The following is a 17,174-nucleotide window of genomic DNA, read 5'->3' on the forward strand; positions in this document are numbered from 1 at the left end:
TGAAACACCTGTCAGTGTTTCAGCTCAGAAGTCTGCCTATACCTAGAAGCCCTCATTCTCACTATTTGAGGTCTCATGTCCAATAAAACCATAGTCGTCTTGCAGTCAAAGAGTGCCAGGTTTCCAGATTTCCTTACTATGGGCCCCATCGAGGCTTACCAGTAACAAACAGTCCGACTTTTGATATGTATATTTAGCTATCTTGACTGCAGAACTATGAAGTTTTATTATTAAAATTTTTGTATCTTCTTATTGGACAAAGGACTCATTTCCTTGATCTTTTGCCTTTGTTGTCATTTTGTTATAGGTTATGCCATATTTGTAAGGCTCGAGATACCTAATGTAAGTTGAAATAGAATCTCCAAAAGGATTTATTTTCTAAAAAAAGAATTCTAACGACCTCCACTGAATGAAATACTGGAAATCCTCAATTTCAATTTGGAGGTAGCCACTCATTTAATTCTCTTGGCTTTCAAGTCCAGGCAGGGTCGGGCTCTCACTGTCCATCCTGTCCTCATTCCCATGTGGGTTCATTTCAGACACATGTCAGTTTCCATATGTAGCAGTCTTCTTGCTTCACTCGTTGAAAAAGCCAAAAATTTTACCTAAGTCCCATTTGTAGAATGAGATTCTTAAGTGAGTGTTAGGATTCTGATAAAATGTTTGATAAAGCAAAGCATCTTTTTTTTTTTTTTTTAAATATAACTTCTTGTCAAGTTGGCTAACATACAGTGTATACAGTGTGCTCTTGGTTTTGGGGGTAGGTTCCCGTGATTCATCGCGTGTATCCTGGGTGTTGCAAAGATCTTTATCTAATTTTTTTTCAGTTGTGATTTCAGAGTTTTATCTGTCCAATGTTTGTTTAATCTTAAGGTGCTTACAGTCTATCAAGTAAGGTAGACATACAAACACATGATTAAGTGCAAGTCAATAAATACTCTAATATGCACCTGACTTAAATACCTGGCAGTTAGTGTAGGGGTTGACTGTCAATGCCAGTCATTGCCAATACTCGGTAAGTACTTAATAAACATTCATTGAATAGATGAAAATTGAAGAAGATTCTATCTCAGATACTTTCTTTTCCTAATGGATAGTAAGCAGGAGAAAAAAAAGTCCCAAAAATATTTTAGAAAAACAGATGTATTTTTATAAAGGCATTCTTTTTAATTTAAAGAATCATAGCCCTCTTATGGGCAACTAAATATAATCACAGGAGAGAGATCAACTATGGTAATACTCTTCTATTTCCTGCAAATTCAGAGAATTACATCATGCAAACTTGTCCTCAAGCTAGAGTTAATAAAAGTATTCATCTCTCCTTCCTTCTGAAGCAGAAATTGACTCCATTGAACCCCAGAAAGGTATCATCTCTAGTCCCCTTTTCTATATGGTGGGCTTGGGCTTCTCACAGTCTTTCAGAAATCTGTATAAGAATATTTTGGCCAAAGGAAAGTTTCACTTAGCTGATTCATACTGGCAAGTGGCATATCCATTTTCTCAGTGATCCTCTATATGTAATTTTAGAGTTGTTTTCTTCCTGATAGCAAGTTCCCATTTAAAGGCCTGGTAGTTTTCCTGCATCTTGGCTCATTGTAACTCTTCCAGTTTCTTTTTATTTGTTGTTGTTTCTGTTGGAATTGAAGCTCTTGAAATAGGAATAGTTCTAAATCTCAGGAATCAGGTTAATAATCTCCTTGTTTTTGAGATGTACTTAGAGTTCAGAAATGTCCCAAAAGCCTCACAGGATTTTTTGACTCTTAAAGGTTTTTACTCTTACAGGGTTTTGTGGTTTTTGATTCTTCTACAGGGTTTTGTGAGGGTTTTTTAAAGTTTATTTATTTTGAGAGAGAGAAAGAGAGTGTGAGCAGTGGAGGGCCAGAGAGAGAGATAATCCCAAGCAGGCTCTGCCCTGTTAGCACAGAGCCCAATGCAAGACTTGATCTCAACAAACCATGAGATCATGACCTGAACCGAAATCAAGAGTCAGTCACTTAACTGACTGAGCCACCTAGGCGTCCCTCTTCTATAGGGTTTTAAACATGGCATTGACAATTTGCCAAGGTATTAGGGGCTTCAGGTGTGTGTGTGTGTGTATGTTTGTGTATTACCTGTGAAAATTATTCTAACATCATCTCATAAGCATAATACATTTGTATGCACATGACTAGTGCAAATGGAAAAAAAAAATTTTTATCATATCACTCTCTTTATTGCCTAAAGAGACCTGAGTTTAAATGTCACCCTCTAAACCACCATGTCAATGAGTCCAGTCTGTCTTCTTAGGGACATGGTATACCTCTGGCTTGTTTCAAAGGTCCAGTGTGCATTAACCCAGATACACTATTTCCTGATAAGTGAGTTGATTGTCTGCAATGGCAGCTGATTTCATTATGGTGTATCTGTATTGACTGTGGGACAAGAATGACCTTCCAAGTCTCTAATATTTTTGCTACAGCAGCGGTGTCTGTACCATTTAGCCAAATCGTCCCCCCAATTTTATCTTCATCACATGATTCCAAGCTTTTAAGGATGGGAAGAAAAAGAACATTATTTTCTTTGAATAGTGTTCCGAAGCTTACAAAATGCATTCTTGCATATGATCCCACTTGATCCTCATGAACTCCTCAAGCTGTGCAAAGCAGCAGTCCCTCCTCCCCATTTGATAGATGCGTTAACCAAGAAACAGAGTGAAAATTGCCTGAGGCCACTCAACCAGTCAGGGGTGGAGGCTTCAAGAGAACTCTGGTTTCTTCCTTACCAGCTTAGTAATACTCTCTAAGCCCAAATATAACTGCGTGGACTGTGTACTTGGTGTTTTGTATGCAGACTACTCTGTAGCCCTTATAGATGTGTTGATCAAAGAACTAACTTGAAGCTAGACATCAAATACATGGAGCTGGAGGCAACCCAGAAAGGTCTGTCTTTGGCGTCGTCAGGAATTTACATTGCAGAGTCATAAGGAAGTTGATGGCCAAGGTGAAGATATTTTATAGTGAGGTGCTGTAGAATTGGAGGTAGGATGTGGCCCTGGCAATTAAGACCAGACTGGGCGCAAGAGTTTTAGAATAAAAGGTGAATGGCACAGAAACCAAAGGGATCTGTTTGAATGCAAGGGGCTGTGAAGGCTGCTCTGTTCTGCCCATCTGCCAGTCAAATGAAGACCCACAATTCATAGTGCAGTGGTAGGACCACAAGGAAAATGGGTGGTCCGTGTTGTCAGGTTTGGGGGGGGGGTGCGGGGGGGGGGGGGTTGCTCCAAAGTTGAAATTCATGTGTTTTCCTGTTTCCTTTCCTCTTCCTTTTCTGCCCGTAATTCCTACCCTTTCCTATGTCTTTTTCTTAGTTTTGTTGAGATCTCAATCCATTCTCATGATTGCTAAGTTTTTGTATATATGTAGGAACAAAATATTCCTATGAAATAATAGTGATGTGGGGCTCCTGGCCTTTTTTTTTCCCACAGAGGAACAAAGAAACAGCATCATCAACTCCAGTTTAGAATCTGTCGTCTCATCAAATGCAAACAGCATCCTTAATTCCAGCAGCAGCTTACAGCCCAACATGAACTCCAGTGACCCGGATCTCGATGTGCTCAAACCCACCCGGCCCAACTCGCTGTAAGTATGATGTCCGGCTGCCTGCCACACCGTAGGCCCTTGCTGAGCTATTCCACCTGGAATTGGCCCTCTGGCCCCATCTGACTCTGAGCGTTGTCCCGTGAACATGATTTTAACCTTCTTCCTAAGTGTGGAGCTTGGCTAGTTTGTTGTGGATTTTTTTAAGCATCATCATCTCAGAGGGGAATCATTATTCTTAACATACCGCTTCTTGGCCTTGGTGATCTTTGATTTACCATCCTGCTGAGGTGGCTTTGGTGATGGCTACTGACTGTGCTGGCTGCTGGGCATGAAAAGCGATTTCTTTTAGTTTTATAAAACATCCAGGCACTGTAGTAACTCAGAAGATCAGTAGCCAAGTCTGCTTCTCTCATTTATGTTGTCTTGGTTTCCCTTCTCCCTGGTGATGTGGAGTATGTCCAGTGCTACCTCTGTGTCTCCTTCTAGAAAGAAGAGCTCTCCAGTAGCCTTTTGAGTTTCCAGATCCTCAAACCTTAGCATGACTGTGATCACATATCAGAGGCTAGAAAAGAGAAGAATCTTTGTTACTTCACCTTTGGGTGGTAAACACCCATAGCCCAGAACAGGCACTTTTGGGGCTGCTTGTCCAGTCCTCCTCGGAAAGTGGATCCACTGTCTTGCGGTTTCCTCCCACATTGCCTAGCATGCTTCTTCAGACCAACGCATAAATCCTGTCAATCGGAGCCTTTGCAGAAAGTATGAGGCCATGACCAGCACAGCTGGACCGTCAGGCTACAGTTGTATAAGACTCGGGAAAAACGGAGCTGACCTTGCCTTTCTCTAGTAAATATAGTTTGAGGTTCAGCCACAGATTGCCTTCAGAGCAGTCATTACACTTAGTGAGTCACCAGGATACGAGAACCTTCTCCTACCCCTCTTCGTGCCTTGGTTGCATCCTCACAACCCTGCCATTCTATGTCTCTAAGATATTCATGGTTTGTAGAGCTGCAAAATGGGTCCAACAATTTTTGCCTTGGAGGAGACTAAGGGATATTAAGGCTTGGGGGTGGGGCTGGGGAAAGGACTCTAAAGTGGACTTAAGGGGTGCTTACACTGCAGATGAAACAGTAGCATCAGATGAAATCATACACTGGGAAAATAATGGTCTGTTTTCAGTGGTCGGCAGCTTTAAATCCTACCTCGATGTTCCGGAAATGGAATTACTTCCCTGTTACCTGGTGGGAAATACGGTTATTCACCAAGAAGTATACCAGTGCCTCAAGAGCTCAAAATAATTTAACTTGTTCAGCTTATGGGTGGTTAGTCTCTTCTGCTTCTCCACGGCCGTGCTTGCCTGTGGAGGCTCTGTGTCTTGTCGTCTGGCTCTGTCAAGCAGTCCTCTATCTGCTTTTGTAGACTTGAAGGACATTCTGGTTTCTTCTTCCTCTCTCTTCCCCTCTCCCCATTTTGTCCAAACTTCTGTACCTGTCAGTAACTGATGTGATTGGTTGCTAAGCATGAGCGAGGTTGAATTTCTAGCCCAGGTTGCTTACCGTCCCCTGATGGTAGCCGGCAGAATCAATTAGTGGTCTTTAATCTTTGTTTTAAGTAGCTGGGAGCCCCCTGAGTCACCACTGAGTATGGTATGTCCGAAGGGACTGCTTTGGCAGCAAAGTGATAAATGGGACAGTGTTTTTTTAAACAGGTCCTGGAGCAAGGAACTTTGGATTTTTATTTTTCAGTTGTCTAGATGTGATTTGTTTCACATAAAACACTGGGGGTCACTCTGCCTGCTTCACACCATCCATAGTGACCGTTCCCTGCCTGCTGCACAATTTGGGGGCTTTCCCAGGGAAGGAAGGGTGATGCCAGGAACAATTGGACTTTGTTTGACTTTCAAGGAAAGTTGGATGTAGGAGTGTGGAGGTTTCCAACAAGACTGCTCTCCTTCTAGGCTTCTAGTGAACACCTTCCTGATAACAATAAGTCTTGAGCTCAAGGCTGTTCCTGAAGTAGAAGCAGTATTGATAGTGGCACTGACACCAGAGTTTGCCACGGCCCTGAACAGGGGCCACACGAAAGGCCCTGTAAGCTCTACAGCAGGTTCACTGACCATTTCTGAAACCCAAGGCAGTGAGATGCCATTTCCAAGTCTGTGCCACCTTCATTTTTCCTGCCTGTGATTTGCTTGGGTGGACTACGGACAGAAACTAGGCGATCCTGGCAACAGAAGCCACAATACTTTGCCTCAGAAAACTAATTTTGAGAAGCCTGTCAGCACGGTATGCCATGGTGATTGGGCTCAGTCACAACCAACGGAGACCCTGGGGAATGAAAGGGTCCATTCCCTCCGTCATTGTTCACTTTAAAGTACACAGAGATCCTTGAATGGGAACACTTAATGATGCAGATGAAAACAGAAAACAAAGTCAGGGGGTGGGGGATTACCATTAGTTTGAATATTAATTAGGCATAAGGTGGGGAACCAGTCACCAGAAGCTGTCTGTTCTCCTTTTTATTTCATATATTTGCTTTTCATTGTTTTCATAATGACTGGAACGGTCATTATGACCGTGTAATAGTCATAATGAAAGGAACATGCTTTGTGACTCAGCATCCTTTGGTACTTTAGGGACCACATTTTGCTGTCTCATTGGTAATACTTTCCTAATTCTCCAAGGAGATCAGGGCCCTCTTGTTTGTGTGGGCATAATGCTAAATCAGGCATCAAAATTAGAGATGCACCATTCGAGCCATGCCAGGGCAAGGCTGCAGTGTTTGCATCTTTGGCAGACCTCCTAAAATGTACCCATCTCTCCTGAAGATCAGAAGACACCTAAGTCAGGACCAGAGTCCAGTCTAAAATTGTCAGCAACTATTGCTGATCTACTGTGTGGCCAGACCTATGCTAAGCTACCAGGGGTAAAAGAGAAAAAGAGGATTTTTGGCCTTCCCAAGAGTTTATAAAGTGTGTCTTATAAAGTCTTCATTTAGGTTAAACACCTATGCTGTATGAAAGATACTATTAAGAAAAAGAAAAGCCAAACCCAAAATAGGAGAAAATATTTGCAAGACACATCCCTGATAAAGGATCAGTGTGCAAAATATATACAAAGAAATCTTAAAGTTAGGTAATAATTCAACAGACAGCTCAATTAAAAACTGGGCAAAAGATCTGGATGGGCACCTCACTAAGGAAAACATTTAGAGGTAAATAAACATATGAAAAGATCTCAACATCTTAGGTCATTAGGGAATCGCAAATTAACACAATGAGATCTCTCTGTACACCTGTTAGAATGCCTAAAATCTAAAACAGTGACACCACCAAATGCTATTAGGATGTGGAGCAAGAGGAACTCTCATGCGTTGCCAGTGGGAATGCAAAATGAGATACCCCCTTTGAAAGACAATTTGGCAGTTTCTTAGAAAGCTAAACATAGATTTCTCATACAACACGGTCCAGCAATCACACTCCTCAGTGTTGACTCAAATGAGTTGAAAACTGAAGTTCACACAAAAACCTGCCCATGAGTATTTATAGCAGCTTCATTCATAATTGCCAAAACTTGGAAGCAACTAGGGTGTTCTTCAGTAGGTAAGTGTATAAACCAACTGTGGTACATCCAGACAATGGAATATAATTTGGTGATAAAAAGAAGTGAGCTGTGAAGTCATGAAAGAAGCCACTCTGAAAATACTACAAAATGGTATGATACCAAATATCTGACCTTGTGAAAAAGACAAAACCATAGAGTCAGTTAAGAGATGAGTGGGCAGGAGGGAGGGGTAGTTGGAACACCGGGCATTTTTAGGGCAGTGACACCATTCTGCATGGTACCGTAACAGTAGGTATCAGACAGTACGCATCTGTCAAAACCCATAAAACCAGTGGGTCACGGAGTGAATCCTCACGTCAACCATGGACTTTAGTTACTAATAATGTATCAGATGGGTTTGTCACTTGCAACAAATGTACCTCACAAATGAGAGATGTTAATTACAGGGGAATTTAGGCAGTGGGGAGACATTTCATGGAAACTTTAGTTATTTTGAGCAGTTTTTCTGGAACCTGAAAACTGCTCTAAAAAATTAAGTCTATTAATACATTTTTTTAAAAATCTGGATTTCCAACTTCTTTTGAAAAGTTAGATTTGGCCATGGTAAATCCATGTGTTACTTGGTAACAGATGATGCTTGCCACAGGGGCTACCTCCTCACAACTGGCCTGCTTTACTCGGTCTTATCTTCTGGCTGTATCCCTGTGATAGATTAAATATGGTCAAAGAAGCTTTGCAACCCCCATTCAGAGATGGACTCCTTGGATCTGGGCTGGCCTTCATCCTCTGCCTTGATTTGGCCAAGAGAATGTGGTACAGATGATACTGTGTGTAACATCCGAGCCCAGGCCACAGGACCTTGTAGCTTCCCATCTCATCTTGGAATCCAGCTGCCATGTAAAAAGTCAAGTCTAGCCTCCTTGAGCATGAAAGATCATTGGAGAGAGAAGCCCAGCCATCCCAGTCAAGCCCAAGTCTAGGCCACCAATCAGTTGAATGCAGCCACATGAGTCCAAGAAGGACAAATAGAGAAGCTGCCCATTCAGCCCACAGATTCATGAGAAATAATACATCGTGGTTTTTTAAGCCACTGAGTTTGGACCATTTTATTCAGCAATAGTTAAATGACACAAGGCCCGTGCGTTTGTGACCTCAGAGCCCTCAAACTTCCTTGAGAGAGGGCTGCATTGCCTGGGTAAGGTAGAAAGGCAGTAAAGGTTCTCATTGTAGAGAGTCGCAGCATGGAGACTAGCCTGTCAGTTTTCAGAATCTTCTTTGAAAGAAACGATTCATAAATGAGATTCTAAGAAGTTAAGAGACAAAGCAAAACCCATAGCTAATGACTGAGGCAATCAGAAAGATAGCTCAAACACAGGCATGGAAAGCAGGAAACCCAGGGTTTTACTGCTGACACCAGCATAGACTGGCTGGTGCCAGTCCTCAGCCCCAGGCATGCCCATCCCCTCCCCCCCCCCCCCCCCCCCCCCCCGCTCCTTGGGCCGGACCAAGCGGGGCTGACCTGTCTCTGAGAACGGAGGTTGTTCAGATGGTGCTTACAAAGGACTGACAAAATAAAAGTCACTCTCTACTCTCCCAGTGACCAATGGAGTTGGCCTTATGCCGCTGCCTTTCTGGAAGATAGTGATTTTTAAGGAGGAAGTAAACAAATACTGAGAAAGAAGTCAGGGGACGTCCCACTAGGGACATAAAAATCTTGAGTAATTCCCTCAAGTTAAAAACTCCTAGGTGAATGCTTTCTTCAGACTGCTGGGGAAGGGACGGAAGGGCTTGTTAAGATGGAAAGCACGCTAGGAGGATAAAGGATGATTCTAGCCATGGAGGAACCCACCCTTGGAGTTCTCCCTGCCTGAGTGGTCCCCACCCCTAGAAAATAACTCCCTGCCCAGTAGCCTCATAAATAAAATGATTTTTTCATGTCCCTGCCGCTTGATACACACACACACACACACACACACACACACACACCCATTTCCAAGTTATTTCTGGTGACCTAAAAGGTGTGTGCATGCCAAATGCCTTCAAATTGTGCCACAGTCAACCGCCCTCTACCTCTTTGTGGCCAGGAAGAGGCGAGAGAACAGCCTCTGGAATTCAGAAGATAAACAGGGCCTGCTTCCAGGCTGCCTTGTTTCTCTGAAGCAGTGCTGGCTCCTCCTGACTTTGATTCAGCTGCTCTCAGATGAAATCTGGGGAAAACTTGAGAGGTATCTGCAAAAGTTTACTTCTGTTTTACTTAGTTCAGTCAACGTTCACTCAGCACATGGTGCTTGAACACCTCCTGTGGGCCAGGCGTTATTCTGAGTGCTGAAGATGGAGTGATACACACAAGGGAGTTTCTGTCCTTCGTGGTCTTGTCTCATAATGGAGACAGGAGGTACATCAGTGCCTGTATATCAGATGTTGGAAAGTTCTGTGGAGAAAACTAAGGCAGAGTAGAGGAAGTACTGATTTGGAGGGAAAGGAGGCAAGTTACTTTAGTGCTTTCCGCTGTGAATAGCAGTTAGTTTGTTTTGGAGGGACTTCTGCCCTCCTCCCTATTTCCTTCCTGTCTCTCTATCCCCTCAACCTCCGTGTGTCTTTCTCGTGCATGGACAGATGTCCCAGGCTGTTCCCCTTGCCTTCCCGCACCAACTTCCCACCTGGAATCGGACACTGTGATACTGGAGCTGTCAGTCCGGTCATTGAGTTATCAGTGAAAAGGAGGAACTTCTCTAGGGGCAGGCATTGCCCCTCTTGAAACCCGGACCAGCTTGGGGGTAGGCATGCCTGTTGCTGAACAATTTGGAAACATCCACCTCCCACGGGGTTGAGCTGTGTGCATAGCTGTTATTTATTGAGACCAAATGAATCACAGAATGAATAGTATGCATTAAACGGTGATAATAAACGGTATATTTTTAAGTAATTTGATCACCTAAGTGTGATTTTATGTCCAAAGAGTTACACCCAAACAGGCAGCTATGATTTTACTACAATGATCTTGATTTGTCATTCTTTGGAATGCAGAGATTCGAAGAGGAAGTTTTCCTCTGTGGCTGAATCACTTTCTGTGGAGGAGGATCTTTCCTCTTAGAGTGAGGATTCTGATTCTCACCCACCTCCAGGCACAAAAGGTCTCTTCAGACTGTTTTGCCTGAAAAAGTGGTGGCATCCTCCACCTTGGGAAATAATTTGAAAGCAACATCATTTTCCACAAGGGATCTGTTGCCTCTTCTTGTTCCTCCTCACAACCTCTGGGGTGGTTCCAGCCAGGCTCGTTCATGGTTGTTTCTTAGACCACCTCACACCATCCCGCTTACACCTCAGTCTCCTGGGGCCACCATGGCCACCACTCCTCCCAGTAACCAGGCCACGTTCCCTTGGCATTTTTAGAGATTGTCACTGATGTGACCCGTATTGTTTTCTGAGTGTCTTCCTGTCAGCTTTTCCCATTCCATAGCCAAGATCTCCTTCACCAGTTTGGAGCCCAGCTGGCCTCACTTGGTTGAGGGTGGAGATTCCTGCCTGATGACCCATCTGGTTTTTATTGGATAAATGTGTTTGGTTATTAGCAGTTTTTTTTTTAACATAAAAATTGCTCAAGGCAGCCCTCACACTTCATGACCCAGCAGGATTTCTTTCCCAAGCAACAAGGCTGTCAGTGCCACTTGGATCTCTACAGCCTGACAGCAGAGGGGGTATGGGAGGAGGCGGGGACGGGACATCGTTCAAGTCCTTAGCCACATCCCTGTTTTCCAGCATAGTGGAAATCGCAAATGGAAAAATGTTTTCCTTCACACACATTGTTGTTTTCTTTCCTCCTTGATGAGCTAACTTCATAAAGGTTCTGTATTCTTTCTGTCAACGAATTAATATTGCTAAACAATCTCAACTACCCAAATTTGTCGTGACAGTAGATGATAACTAAAGCCTTGGGGCTTAATTAAACATAGAAATAAGTGAATTTAATCTGAATTTAGCTGCTCTGACATGGCTTATGGCACTGTATCTTATAGGTAAGTTGGTGTTAGGCATTTGTAAATCTCGAATTTTTGATTCAATCTTTAGGGAAGGAAATAGGCTTAATATTTTGCGCATGGCTTTTAGCACTTTCAAGCCTATGAGGGGACTTTGAAGGAACTTCAAGTTGCCATTTTTGTCCCTTAGAATTAGATTTGGAATTGTTTCTCTCCCTACATGTGTACTTTGGGGAAATCTTATTGGTAGATTGAGATCCTAAGTGGAGTAAATTAAAATCATATTAAAGTGCTCCTTTTTAAACCTTTTTGGTCAGTCTGGAAAGCAGATGCTTACTTAGCTAGGAACACATCTCTAGTTCGAAACAGCCTCATGATCTTATTTTTCACCCCTTCTCTGCATTAAGTATCTAGAAAACCATGCAGGATCCAGTGTAGACTTCCTTTGCTCTCAGCTACGTAGGTCTTCCAGGGTAGGGGCTTAGCCCAGTGAGGTGTTCAGGGTCCCTGGTACGACCTGAGAGCCCGTTAGATATACCCGCTTTCAGGCTTTACTGCAGACTCGCTGGATCAGCCACTCTGGAAGAGGAACCCAGGGCTCTGTGTTCCAACAAGCCCTGCAGGTGATTCAGATACATCCTGAAGTGTGAGAACCACAGGCATAGAGCTCATGGGGTGGATGGACTTCCACAAGAATAAACACAGAATTTACTTCCTTGTAAAGCCTGCAGGACCACGCCTGCATCATCCCTAGCACTCTGGTTGTCCCTGCAGTGATGACAGTAGAGGGGCTTCAGAACACCCTGCCTCTGGCCTTTGAGATTAGTCACAACTTGTGAGGCTGATGACTGAGGAGTTTGCTTCTCAGAGGAGCCCAGTTAGCTCACCAGGGCTGCACTTTCCAAAGCCTGAGGGAAGCCAGCCTGCGGCTTTGCAAATGCATGCTTTTTGGTCACAAATCATGAAAGGGTCGGTGCACCAGTTAAACCAACAGATATTTTTATTGAGCACCTACTGTATGTGTAACATGAGAAGATGAAGACCTTTGCATCGAGAGGAAAACAGCTTGGAACATGGTAGATGACCATTAACATGTATAGGAGATTTGAGATTTTTAAATTAGCATTCCCCAAATTGGTGCAAGGAGGAGGGGAACAGGTGGGGAAGAGTAGGAGCTGAGTTGGATACAGTTGAACAGATTCTTGTCTCGAGGACTTTTGCGCCACTAAGATGTCCATTGTGAATCTCCCAAAGGGCATGTGTTATACCACGTTTCCTAAATGTATTTGACCTTAGCACACGCTCTTTACGGCACTTCTCTTTAGCCTCTTAAAACTGTATTCTGTAGTTTAAGAAATGCTTTTCTATATGAACACTCTACTTTTGAGGGGGGAAATGTATTTTTCCTAATGGATGGCACTATTAGGGCAACAGTCCTGTAGAGCATTTATGGTTACAAATAGCTGTCTGAAGGCCGACATGGGCTATGTCATGTCTGAAAAGCTTTGGGATCTGGTGTAAGGAAAAACCCACGTGGCCTGGTAGTAAAGCTTTGGCCCTGCTCTTTCCTGTCAACTTGTGCAATTACTTTCCCTCTCTGAGCTAAACCTCTTCTGCGAAATAGGAATAATAACAGTAATAAAAATAATTGTAGTAATAACAAGACCTACCTTCAAGGTTGTTGTGAGGGTCAGATGAATTAATGCCTGTATAATTAAATGGCTAACAAAAATTGGTTTTCTTTTATGCTAAGCAAAAACTGGTTTGCTCTTAGACTGTTGCCCTACTATGAACAAATCCTTACTATCGATTTTTTCCGGTGGTAACAGTAGACACTCAGTGTTTATTTTTTTGTTTGATCCTGGTGTGACACAAAGAACCCATATTAAAAATAATGAGGTAATTTTAAAATAAAACATCTAAAACTAAGTTAACTACAAATAACAAAATCCCCTGAAAGCAGTCAAAGCACTCCTCGTTCAAGACTGGCTTCAAGCTGTTTGCACAAAGTCAGCAGGCTCAGGTGTTTACTCTCCAGAGTCTTGTCAAGCCATCTATCTACTCCCATTGTTTCTCTGTTGGGTGGAGCCAATTGGAACGATACTAATTAGAGGAGAACCTAATTGCAATCCTGAGATTTCACTGGGGGATAATTTAGCCTCAGGAATTCCTTTCCAGCCTGTGACTCTGTGTAAGTTTGACTGTCATTATGACAAAAAGAAAAAGAGTTTCTAAAAGCATTCTGAAATTCTGCCTCTTAGTCATTCACTGCATTGGTTCTATCGGGTTCTTTTAGTGCCTATTAGCTTCTTTCCCAAAGAAGCAGTGGAGCTCTTCCCAAGACATTGCTTCAGTGTTCCCTTCAATAGTCCTTACAAATTGGACAGGTGATGGGGCTGTGCCTGGGTCACTGTCAAAAATGTGCAGTAAAGGGATAAAATAGTTGCTGTACAGACCCCCCCCCCACCTCTTTTTGCCTTAAGTGAAGAAGCTGTGTCTTCAGAGGGAGCCAAGATGATATTGTCCACAAAGAAATAAATACGAAGATGTCTGCCCAAGGATAATGTATTAGAATCCTAAGAAGAAACATCAGCACCATGAAAATAGCATAATTCAGGGATGGTTTATTTATAAAGGATTGGAGGCAGGAAATTCATAAGAGATAGTACAGTAAACCAGGGCTAGTCACACCCAACCAGTTATCATCCTTAGGCTGGAAGGACTTGCATAGAAAATGGTGGCCAGACCCGAAGCAAAGAGAGGTCTATAGAGTCAGTCCCTTGAAAGGAATTTTGGTCAAGGGGCTCACCCATGTACAGACATCCTCTCAGGGAGACAAGAGAATAAATACGTTGGCTCTCTCCTTTCTGCTGGTGATCTCTTGCCCGAGCTCCCCCCGCCCCCCCCTTGGTGGCCCCAACAGGAAGCCAGAGGATGCAGGATGTAATCCATGTTAGTTAGCTCTTAGGGAAAAGAGGGCAGGAAGGACAGTGGATGTTCTCCAGTGCATATGTATATTGTAACACCACTTATAGAAGCCACAGTGTGGGACCTGAAGGGATAACCATCAGTAAAAGACTGCCAAAATAAATCCTGGAGTATACTGCTAACCAGTACAGCAGAGGAATGGAGGAGTTGTATTTGTGCTGGTATGAACAACCTTCTAAGGTCCATTAAGGGAAAAGCAGGGTGCTGTGTTTCTCAGCCCAGGATCCACATTAGTATACCTGGGGAACCTAAAGTAAAAAAATGCCAACACTCCTTTCCCAGAGCCTCAGAGTTAACTGGCCTGGGGTGGTATCTGAGTTTTGGTATCTTTCTTAAACTTCCATGGTGGTTTTGATATTCAGCTAGATTTGAAAACCATTTGTGTGTGTGGTATAATCCTACTTATGTGTAAGACTCCAGTGATATATACACCTGCAGATATGTGTACATGTTTGTAATGTTTCTGGAAAGATATAGGGGAGTGAATCTATGCAGTTGGGACATTGGCCTTTGGTGCAGGGGACACTGATGTTTCCTTTCAACACTACCCGTTTGTAGCGTTAGAATTTTTTTAACGTTGTGTATGCCTTGATTGTTCCATTTTGAAAACTCAGAAGTAGATTTTCTCAGTTTTAAAATCACCATTTCATTTTTTTCTTAAATTTATGAGGTACATCTTTGTGCGAAGGATTTTTTAAATGTGCTTTAATTTCCAAGTTTTATTGAAAAATAATTGGGGTGCCTGGGTGGCGCAGTCGGTTAAGCGTCCGACTTCAGCCAGGTCACGATCTCGCGGTCCGTGAGTTCGAGCCCCGCGTCGGGCTCTGGGCTGATGGCTCAGAGCCTGGAGCCTGTTTCCGATTCTGTGTCTCCCTCTCTCTCTGCCCCTCCCCCGTTCATGCTCTGTCTCTCTCTGTCCCAAAAATAAAAATAAACGTTGAAAAATAATTGGCACACGTCACCATGTAAGTTTAAGGCATACAGCATGATGGTTTGATTTTTAAAATAAGAAATGCCTTACAATCTGTGTGTCATTTTTGCCCAGAGGTCATGCTAATCTTATCCTTATTATTCGAATTTTTAGTATATGTGCTGCCGAAGTGAACAGAGTTTGTGAAACTTTTAAAATTTGTTACATCCTCAGTAACCAAGGATGTTAGACCCTGTTTGAAGAATAAGACCTATAACAAGAAGGTGTAGCTTTTGGTGAGTTTCAGTGAAGTCAAGTTTTCTTGAATTATTATTTCAATGGCCAAATGACTCTTGTCCAGGGCTCCAGGTCAGGTTAGAAAATGGTAACTCTTCAGGCAGGAAAGGAAATTTGTCTCAAGGAGCTAGGGAAAGTAGATGCAGTTAGATCCCTGCATCTGGCCTGATTTCAGATTTCTTACTTATTTGAGAAGCCTAACTTAAGGAAATCAGAAAGGCATTTTTTATGTTTACCCGTGAAGTCCTCCACCGTCTCCTAAACCAACATTGTGAAATTTAAGTAGTTCAATTTTCTTGTGCTATATATAGTTCTCTAACCTGTTTCATCTGTCATTCTCCATCTGCTCTCTCCCCCAATTTCCTTTAAAAGCCCCATTTTAAAGCAGAATATATAATGGAAAAACCTTAACTCTTGACCTTTATGGAGGTACACTAAAGTTATTCCATAATAATTAGCAGTTGCCCTGGTAACCTCAGAGACACTGCTTAAATCACCTATATTCATCACTACCCCCTGCCTTCTAGCCAGTAGGATCACCTGCTTCAGGCTAATGAAAAAAGGAACAATTATTTTTATAATCCTTTTCAGCTTCTTTTGTAGGAGTAGGAGCAGTGATACTGTTTGTGATTACTTGCACTCAAAAGAGATTTTGTTGTTGTTCTAGTGACTGAAAGCAGTGACATAGAGAAATCATCTTGGGTTTTGAGCAAGTTGGCAAGCTCTACTCAGTTTATTTTGTTCACTACTGTACTCCCAACCTTAGAAGACGTAAGCAGGTACAGCTTGCAGATTAGAATCTAAGAGTCGTGACACTTAGGGATGTGATGGACAATGACATTGGCAAGGCTGGTGCCATGCCACGTCAGTCATCCCTGACAAGGATGATGAAAACCCACTAACTTCAGTCCTTGGACTTGAAGAATACTGCTTGAAAGTTGGAAAACCCAAAGCTGAAGCACAAGAGAGATTTCTTATCTAAAGCAAATGTGTTGACCTCAATTCTGTCTCTGAGGAAGCCTGTATCCTCCCTTAACTTCCATCCGCCGTGCCTTACAGCACAGACTTTATGATAGGAGTGCCATGGAACTCTTGGCTTCCTCTGGTGGAGAAACAGCCCCCACACCCTCACACATCCTCTTTCCCATTCTCCTCTTGATCCTTTGTGTGAAAGTGGAATTAGAGGAAATATGTCCTTAGTCATCCCGTGGCAGTACTTACAATGTACAATTGTCACAGCGAAAATACACTGGCAGGAGATCAAGAATCAAGAAGTGGAGTCATGGGAATCCTCGACACACTAATCCAGTAGAGACAAGATCCACATGTTAGTGATCGACACGGCCAACGTAATCATCCCAGACAGTAGTTAGACCCAGTTCTGTCCCAAGGGAAGACTGCAAGTGAATAATTACTAGTGGAAGAACACCCACCAAATGCTCTTGCTCGACCCTCTAAATTTTCTTATCTCTCACTGGAATGCAGACCTACCTTTATCTTATGTGTCCCTTTGGTATACGGCACCACCAGTTGAACATGGGCTGCTGTAGCCTTCTTGCACCCTACAGCCCTCACAAATATCAGCCAGAATCAGCCAGATCTGACAGACCCTTCCCAGTCAGTTAGCAAACATATACTAAACACCTACTGTTTAAGACACTGTTCCGGGCACTAGGAAAGAGACGAGCAAATACTCTGCCCTCAGATCTCTTACAGCCCAGATGGTAGAAATCAGCTCTACATACATAGGGCAAGTTTTGCTGCCAAAATGAGACAGATTTTAAGTAGTAAGTGAGTGGCTTGGTCATTCACTTAAAAATATTTATGGTGGGATGAATTGCCTTTGCAGTTTATGTTGTGTGGG

At 42.9% G+C, this 17,174-nt stretch overlaps 1 protein-coding gene and 1 non-coding gene across 8 annotated transcripts in view; one reads left to right on the forward strand and one right to left on the reverse strand.

The window, feature by feature from the left end:
- The window catches only part of ARHGAP26 (Rho GTPase activating protein 26), a 423,740-nt gene that overhangs the window by 346,750 nt on the left and 59,816 nt on the right, over positions 1–17,174 (forward strand). For all 7 annotated transcript variants that reach the window (XM_045492297.1, XM_045492321.1, XM_045492304.1 and 4 more), the window contains exon 20: positions 3,464–3,617. In XM_045492297.1, the coding sequence (XP_045348253.1) occupies positions 3,464–3,617 (154 nt within the window). The remainder of the gene's footprint in view (positions 1–3,463; positions 3,618–17,174) is intronic.
- On the reverse strand, positions 15,105–15,209 carry LOC123581947. Its single transcript, XR_006704103.1, has one exon. It is a non-coding gene; the product is annotated as a U6 spliceosomal RNA (small nuclear RNA).

Source organism: Leopardus geoffroyi, chromosome A1 (genome assembly GCF_018350155.1).
Source record: "Leopardus geoffroyi isolate Oge1 chromosome A1, O.geoffroyi_Oge1_pat1.0, whole genome shotgun sequence".
Classification (NCBI taxonomy): domain Eukaryota; kingdom Metazoa; phylum Chordata; class Mammalia; order Carnivora; family Felidae; genus Leopardus; species Leopardus geoffroyi.